Source organism: Garra rufa, chromosome 4 (assembly GCF_049309525.1).
Source record: "Garra rufa chromosome 4, GarRuf1.0, whole genome shotgun sequence".
In the NCBI taxonomy this organism is placed as follows: domain Eukaryota; kingdom Metazoa; phylum Chordata; class Actinopteri; order Cypriniformes; family Cyprinidae; genus Garra; species Garra rufa.
Window position 1 is genome coordinate 4,951,507 of NC_133364.1, and position 9,238 is coordinate 4,960,744.

Sequence of the window (9,238 nt, forward strand, 5' to 3'; positions counted from 1 at the left end):
TATATTTTTAGTTTGTTAACCAGTACTAAAGCCAGTACTAAAATATCAAGAAAAACTATTTTCATTAACATTATTATTTTTTATTAAACATAAAAATGAAAAATAGAAATTAATTTGTAAGTTTACCTTCTAATATTTTTGTTATTTTAGCTATATTTAAAATTAATTTAAAAAAAAATACATTAAGTTTTCCTGCTAATATTTATGTAATTCGTTTTTTCAAATATTTATTTAATATTTATATGAATATATTTATTTAATATTGATTTATTTTTAAATTTAGCTATATTTTATTATTTTAACATTATTTTACATTTTAATTTTGAAGTTTTCCTTCTAATATGTATGCATATTTTTATTTCAGCTTTTTTATCAATGAAATAATTTGAAAATGAAAGTCATTTTTAATATTTTTAGCATTTTAAGGAAAACAATTTTCATTAAAATTAATTTTTATTAAACAAAAAACGAAAAACAGAAATTAATTTGCTTAAGTTTTTCTTATAATAGTTATATTTTATTTTAACTATATTTTAATTAACAGAATTATTTTATATTCAGTTTTTAATTTCATTATAGTTTTTGATATAGCTTTATTTTATTTTATTGTTAGTTTTAGTGATTTTAGTACTTCAGCTTATTTTAACATTGCACATTATCATTTTTAAGTCGTCCTTATAATATTAATGTATATTTTATTTCACTTTTTTATTAATGAAAATGATTTAATGATTTTTTAAATATTTTTAGCTTTACAATATACATGACAATACTAAAAATACCAATGTTTAGTTTTATTAAACATACAAATAGAAATGAATTTCCTTGTTTTCCTTCAAATATTTATATATATATATATATATATATATATATATATATATATATATATATATATATATATATGTATGTATATTATTTTAGCTATATTTTATTAAGACAAAATATTTGTAATAGTTTAAAATAACAAAAAAAAAGCATTGCTTATAACCACATAGAACATACAGTACAATATAACAAATTGCCATTTAAATTATACTTTATTAAGCAAATTCATTTTTAATTTGAACTTTTATGTATGTTTTACCTATAATATTTATATTTGATTTTATTTCAGCTTTATTTAATTACAAATAATTTTAATAGTTTAAATTAACAATAGTACTGAAAACAAATCTATTCTTTAATTTTCATTTAACATATTTTTTAAGCAAATTCCACTCAATGAAATGCCTTTTCTTTTCTGATGACATCACCAAGGCCATACAGGCCGAGAAAAATAAAATCAACCAATAATATCAAAGCCCCGCCTTCTCCTAACCAATCAAATCCTGCTGGATAAAATTAAGTTAAATCTACTGCAAATCTACAAGCCTCAGAACAAAAGACATATTATCCGTTTGTTACTCACCGGAAACTCTCCGGTGCCGCCCGCCTTTGGCTCCGTTCTGATGCTTCTTGTCCGGTGGAGAAGGAGGGACTATGGGTCTCCGGTCCAATAGGGATGGAGACGTGGAGGAGGCGGGTCTCCTGTCCTGTGGGGAGGGTGAGGAGGCGGGCCGTTTCTCCAAGGGCGACCGTGACGGGCTGGGCCGCCTGTCAATCAGCGACGGGGGCGTGGTGGAGCGAGGCGTCACGGGTCCGCGACCGTTCAGGAACTTCTCCTGGTTCTTGTGAGATGCTGGTGACGTCAAGGAGGACTTGAGAGGAGCGGAGGATGGAGAGGAAGACGTGGAAGAGAAAGAGAGAGAAGAACCCGCCGTGGGAGACGTGGAGTTGACTTTGATGTGCGCTCCCTCCGATCGGTTGAAACACGGCATCTTCTCCAGACTCACCACAGGTAAAGACACGCTGGACAATAGAAAACGTGTGTTTTAAGTCCTGAACACTGGAAAAAATGCTTTTCTTACTTAGATTTGTAATTTTTTTTTTGTCTTGTTTCCAGCAAAAATATCTAAAATTCTTAAATCAAGAAGGATTTTCTAGAAGAGGCAAAAAAGCAAATGAAAAAGAGTGAAACAAGCAAAATAATCTGCCAGTGGTGTAAGAAAAATAATCTTGTTTTCTGTTTCAAATAAGATTTTTTTGCTTACCCCATTGCCAGATTATTTAGCTTGTTCTAAAATCTTTTGCAAAATCTTTTAATCGTTAAAACCACCAATAAACGCTGCCTGGAAGTGCTTAGAAGCTTTTCTTTTTTTAGATTTTTTTTCTTGTTTCCAGCCAAAATATCTAAAAATTCTTAAATCAAGAAGGATTTTCTAGATGAGTAAAAATTATTGTCTTGTTTTCAGAAAAACAAGTCAAAATTAAGTGCATTTTTGCTTGAAACAAGCTAAATAATCTGCCAATGGGGTAAGAAAAATAAACTTGTTTTCTGTTTGAAATAAGATACTTTTTTGCTTACACCATTGGCAGATTATTTTGCTTGTTCTAGCAAAAACTCACTTAATTTTTACTTGTTTTTTTTCTGAAAACCTGTCTAGAAAATTCTCCTTGATTTAAGAATTTTTATTAAAATGGGGTAAGAAACATAATCTTGTTTTCTGTTTGAAATAAGATATTTTTTTGCTTACCCCATTGGCAGATTATTTTGCTTGTTATAAGCAAAAACTCACTTAATTTTGACTAATTTTGAAATAATTTGTACTTGTCTAAAAAATATATAGTACAATTTCCAATTTTCCAGTTGCAATCGAAAATATTCAACCCCCTTGACCTGCAAGCCATTTTGCCGCAGAGAACAAAATTTAGTGAAAACTTTTCAACAAAGGCATCAGTACACTATTGGAGAAAGTTTATCAATACACATTTGAGTAATCTTGAGAGTGTAAGCTGATGAATAATGAAAAAAAAATAAAATTGGCTCTAAACGTTCATGTTCAGAATTATTCAACCCCCAAAAGTAAAATTTGGTGCAAAATCTTTTATTCGTTAAAACCACCAAAAAATGCTGCTTGGAAGTGCTTAGACGCTTCTGTCACCTCTCTACTGCAATCTTGGCCCATTCCTCACCTGAAAAAGCTTTCAGATCACTGATAAACTGCAAAAAAATGTGTTTTTTTTTAGATTTTTTGTCTTGTTTCCAGCCAAAATATCTAAAAATTCTTAAATCAAGAAGGATTTTCTAGATGAGTAAAAATTATTGTCTTGTTTTCAGAAAAACAAGTCCAAATTGAGTGCATTTTTGCTTGAAACAAGCTAAATAATCTGCCAATGGGGTAAAAAAATAATAATATTATTTTCTGTTTGAAATAAGATGTCTTTGGCTTACCCCATTGGCAGATTATTTTGCTTGTTCTATGCAAAAACTCACTGAATTTTGACTTGTTTTTTCTGAAAACAAGACAATATTTTTTACTTGTCTAAAAAAATCCTTCTTGATTTAAGAATTTTTAGATATTTTGGCTGGAAACAAGACAAAACATCTAAGTAAGAAAAGCTTTTTTTTTTTCAGTGAACTTGCATAGAGTTCAATTTCCAATTTTCCAGTTGCAATCGAAATTATTCAGCTTTTTTTTGTCTCGTTTCCAGCCGAAATATCTAAAAATTCTTAAACAAAGAAGGGTTTTCTAGATGAGTAAACATTATTGTCTTGTTTTCAGAAAAAGTCAAAATTAAGTGCATTTTTGCTTGAAACTAGCAAAATAATCTGCCAATGGGGTAAGAAAAATAATCTTGTTTCCTGTTTGAAATAAGATTTCTTTTGCTTACCCCATTGGCAGATTATTTTTCTTGTTCTAAGCAAAAGCTCACTTAATTTTGACTTGTTTTTTCTGAAAACTTGTCAAGAAAATCTTCCTTGATTTAAGAATTTTTAGATATTTTGACTGGAAACAAGACAAAACATCTAAGTAAGAAAAGTTTTTTTTTTTTTGCATTGAACTTGCATAGAGTACAATTTCCAATTTTCCAGTTGCAATCAAAAATATTCAACCCCCTTGACCTGCAAGACATTTTGCTGAAGAGAACAAAATTTCGTGAGAATATTTCAACAAAGGCATCAGTTTACTATTGGAGAAAGTTTATTAACACACATTCGAGTAATCCTGAGAGTATAAATTGATGAATATTGGGGAAAAAAAAAATTTAATTGGCTCTAAACGTTCATGTTCAAAATTATTCAACCCCCAAAAGTCAAATTTGGTGCAGAATCTTTTATCCTTGAAAACCTCCAATAAACGCTGCTTAGAAGTGCTTAGAAGCTTCTGTCACCTCTCTACTGCAATCTTGACCCATTCCTCGCCTGAAAAAGCTTTCAAATCACTGATAAACTGAAAGAAATGCTTCTCTTACTTAGATTTTTTGTCTTGCTTCCAGTCAAAATATCTAAAAATTAAATCAAGAAAAAAATTCTAGATGAGTGAGTAAAAAAAATTCAGAAAAACAAGTCAAAATTAAATGCATTTTTGCTTGAAACAAGCAAAATAATCTGCCAATGAGGTTAAAAAAAAAAACCTTGTTTTCTGTTTGAAATAATATTTTTTTGCTTACCCCATTGGCAGATTATTTTGCTTGTTCTAAGCAAAAACTAAACAAAAATTTTGACTTTTTTCTGAAAACTTGTCTATAAAATTTTTCTTGATTTAAGAATTTTGAGATATTTTGGCTGGAAACAAGACAAATGCATGTACAGTATGTGTAACAGCTCAAGTTTCTAAAGTTTTAATTGTGTTTTAAGAGAATTTTGTTCCCTGTCATGAAAATAAGTGACTTAAAACAGCAATGTTGAATAGGGGTTGAATAATTATGACAAAAAATCCTAGAACTCAAAAACATTACACTTTATATTGACATTGTCACTTTTAATATGCCAGTACACTCCTCTAGATGCAATTTTCTTCAGAAAAGCTTGTATTTGTAAAATACTGCAGTCTCTGGGGGGCTGAATAATTTCGATTGCAACTGTATGTTTGCTCACCAGGCCTTGGCTCGGGCTCCTTTGGGCGGATAGACGGCCAGCGGCGCCTTGCTGAAGCGTGAGTGTGGGTAATCGCGAGGAACCCGGAAGGGAAGGGGCTCCACCTCGCTCTGGCCCACCGACATCTTGGCCTTGACAGGAACCAGAGGCGTCCTGGAGCTGCTGGGTGAGCAGTGTCTCCTCTCTGAGGATCAGGACACACCAATACATCTGTCAGAGGATCAGGAGACTGTACAGGAAGTGCTGTGTCCCAAATGATATACTATCTATCTAATACAACATGAAAGATTAACATAAGTGCATCCTAAATCATAGTACATTAACAATAATATAATAATATGAGAATTTTGTGAGGTTTCCGATTTACTTTTACAGTTTTAGTAGGATGTGTGTTGAGGAATCCGAGGCTGAAAATGAAACTGTAGTTTCAAAAGCATGAAAGTGAAAGTTAACCAACTGTGAAAATTAAGTCATGTTTACGAGGAAGTGAAAACAGTATGTGACAAAGGGGTGTAGTGAAATTAAAATATATAAAATATAAAATAACAATACATTTTTTTTTAAAGTGTAATACAGTAAAATCTAGATGAAAAATAAGAGTTTTCCAGACACTTTTTTTATACACATTATGTTTTTTTTTTTAATTATTTTTATTTTATTTTATTTTATTTTATTTTATATGTACTAATAACACTACATAAGCCACATAAAATAATAATACTTAATTATTTAATTAAATAATAATAATAATAATAATAATAATAATAATAATAATGATTATTATTATTATTATTACTACTACTACTTGTTTATTTTATTTTATTTTATTTTCCCAATAAGCAAAATTCAATACAATGAAATAAAATAATCAAGACATGTTTTCCACACCGTTTTTCACTGGTGTAATATAATATTTTAATTCTTTTACTGGAGCATATACATTTTTTATTTGAACCAGTACAACAGTAAATAAAATAAAATAAAATAAAATAAAATAAAATAAAATAAAATATTTTGTTATTTTATTAAAATAATCATATTATTTATAAGCTACAAAGTCACGCTTACATGTGTGTAGTAAAATATATTATTATTATTATTATTATTATTATTATTACAGACACTTTTTTCACAGTTTAGTTTAATATTGTTTTTTAAATAAATAATTCTTTATTTATATGTACCAAAACACTACATACGCCATAATAAAAATAATAATATTTAGTTATTTTTTAAATCATAATATTAATTATTATTAATATTATTATTATTATGCACTATTTACCTACAATGGACAGTTTGAATTGATTCACAGAAATTAATCAAACTCTAATATTTTTTAATTTATATGCTCCAATAGCACTACATAATAAAAAAAAAAAATAATAATAAAATAAAAAATAAAATAATATTAATATTTAGTGATCTTATTTAAATAATATTAATAAACTGTTATTATTATTATTATTATGCACTATTTACCTACATTAATAGTTCTGAAATTATTCATTGAAATGGAAAATCTGAACCGATCCACCACAATAAATCAAACTCTAACGCTATTTTTTGCTCAGAAATGCTATCAATGCTATCTTCCTAAAACTCTAGCAAGTCATGAGACAACAACTGTTTGTGAAACTAGTTTAACGTCACGCTCAGTGGTGCATTAAAATCTTTGCACTACTTATGTTGCTTCAATGTACATTTCCAGTTCAAACTGACACACTGGATTCCACACATAAACAAAAGACACTGTTATTGCACTTACGGTTCTTGCTGTGCATGGCTCTGGCGGCTCGAGGTGGACGCGCTCCTCTCTACTCACTGTTCAACTATTCCCCAACTACCTGCAATTACAAACACTCATTATCACACACTCCACAACACAATATAGGGCCCTTCAAACATATAATTGATGTATAGTGTTTCAAAACACTACACTGAGCCAGATGACTGTACTGAAAAACATAAAAAGTCCTTGTTTATTTTCAAAGTGAATAATAATAATGCTCCTGGCTGGATCTGGCAGCTCACTAACCGGCCTTGGCCTTTGCATTGTGTCTCGTCTGCCGAGGAAACTCAGCCAAGAGCCACATCACCGTGCGCGAGGACTCAAAAGAGCTGATTTCAGAGGCTCTGTTTGGAGAACCCCTCGCTCACAACAAAGTCTGACCGCCGACCAAAAGAGAGAAACAATGGCTCGTCCGCTCTGTGCGCAGGGGGAATTTAGCGTTGGGTTGGTCTCAATTTGAAGCAGGTGTGTCAATACGGCTGTAGGAGTATCCCGTGCAGGTGGACTGAGACTAAAAAAATAAAAAAGACCAAAGTCCATCGTGTTCACAGGTATGCTGATGTTCGGATGCTGCTAAAATCATCTGAAGACTAATGGTGTATTTAAGAAGATGCTGCGATGCACAAAATACAAAACGGATGCAAACACAAATGTGTAATTCTCACTGCTGCCACAAGGGGCTATATTCTGTGGTTAGTTTTCTCTTTCAGATCAACTGAGGTCATGCCAGCCTATGGAAGCCTGTATCCACCACTGAACGAAAAATAGAAAATGTAATTGCGACTTTTAATATTATTTATATCCTGCAGTTGCGAGAAATCAAATCGCACAACTTGCAATTCTGTCTTTTTTGCGTGATATAAACTCACAGTTCTGAAAATTCCGCATTTATATCTCATAATTCTGAGAAAGGAAGACAGAATTTGCGAGATTTAAATGCAGAATTTTCAGAATTACGAGTTTATATCACGCAATTCAGAGAAAAAATCAGAATTGTTATATTAAAATTTTCTAGAGAGTTCTAAATGGCTTTAAGTGTGTTGCTATGATGTTCTGATTGTTTTTAATGTGTTGCTATTCGTTTTCTAAATGGTTTTTAAGTGTTGCTAAGCAGTTGCTATGCATTTGCTGTAGTCTTCTGAATGGTTTTATTGTGTAGTGTGTTGCTATGCAGTTGCTTTAACATTCTGAGTGTTTCAGTGTGTTGCTATGTGGTCGCTAGAAAGTTCTAAATGGTTTTATATGTGTTGGTATCCATTTGCTGTAGTGTTCGGAATGGTCTTAGTGTGTAGTGTGTTGATATGCGGTTTCTAAAGTGTTCTCAGGGCTTTTTAGTGTGTTGCTATGCAGTTGCTATTGTGCTTTAAGCGTTTTAGTGTGTTGCTATGCAACTGCTATGGTATTCTGAGGGTTTTAGTGTGTTGCTATGAAGTTGCTATGGTGTTCAGAGTGTTTTAGGGTGTTGCTATGCAGTTGCTATGGTGTTCTAAGTGTTTTAGTGTGTTGCTATGCAGTTGCTATGGTGTTCAAATGCGTTGCTATGCAGTTGCTATGGTGTTCTGAGTGTTTAAATGTGTTGCTATGCAGTTGCTATGCGTTCTGAGTGTTTTAGTGCACTACTATGAGATTTCTAGAGAGTTTTAAATGGTTTTAAGTGTGTTGCTATGCAGTTGCCATGGTGTTCTGAGTGATTTTAGTGCACTGCTATGAGGTTTCCAGAGTGTTCTAAATGGTTTTAATGGTTGCTATGCAGTTGCTATGGTGTTCTGATTTAATGTGTTGATTTAATGTGTTAATCAGATTTTTTAAATGTGTTGCTATGAGGTTTCTAGAGTTCTAAATGGATTTAGGTGTGTTGCTATGCAGTTCCTTTGGTGTTCTGAGTGTTTTTAGTTACTATGCCGTTGCTATGGTGTTTCTTGAGTTCTAAATTGATTTAGGTGTGTTGCCATGGTGTTCTTAGTATTTTTAGTTGCTATGCAGTTGCTATGGTGTTTTGAGTGTTTTTAATGTGTTGCAATGAGGTTTCTATAGTGCTCTAAATGATTTTAAGTGTGTTGCTATGCTATGCAGCTGCTATGGTGTTTTGATTGTTTTTAGTTGCTATGCAGTTGCTATGGGGTTCTGATTGTTTCTAATGCATTGCACTGAGGTTTCTACAGAGTTCTAAATGGGTTTAAGTGTGTTGCTATGCTATGCAGTTGCTATGGTGTTCTTAGTTGCTATGGTGTTGTGATTGTTTGTAGTGTGTTGCTCTGATGTTTTTACAGAGATCTAAATAGGTTTAAGTGTGTTGCTATGCAGCTGCTATGGTGTTTTTAGTGTTTTTAGTGTGTTGCTCTGAGGTTTCTACAGCGTTCTAAATGTTTTACGTGTGCTGCCATGCAGTTGCTATGGTATGCTGCTCTGAGTGATTTTACTGTGTAGCCATGAGGTTTCCAGAGTCTTCTAAATGCTTTTAAGTGTGTAGCTATCCATTTGCTGCAGTGTTCCAAATGGTTTTAGTGTGTAGTGGGTTGCTATGCGGT

General features: G+C 31.7%; 1 protein-coding gene across 1 annotated transcript in view; it reads right to left on the reverse strand.

Moving 5' to 3' along the window:
- LOC141333440 (ataxin-7-like protein 1) overlaps nucleotides 1-6,702 on the reverse strand; it is a 27,656-nt gene extending 20,954 nt beyond the window's left edge. Inside the window, exons 1-3 of the mRNA XM_073838455.1 lie at nucleotides 6,687-6,702; nucleotides 4,919-5,102; nucleotides 1,409-1,848 (exon numbers count right to left, since the gene is read on the reverse strand). Coding sequence (XP_073694556.1) covers nucleotides 1,409-1,848; nucleotides 4,919-5,102; nucleotides 6,687-6,702 — 640 coding nt within the window. The remainder of the gene's footprint in view (nucleotides 1-1,408; nucleotides 1,849-4,918; nucleotides 5,103-6,686) is intronic.
- Between the last annotated feature and the right edge of the window lie 2,536 nt (nucleotides 6,703-9,238).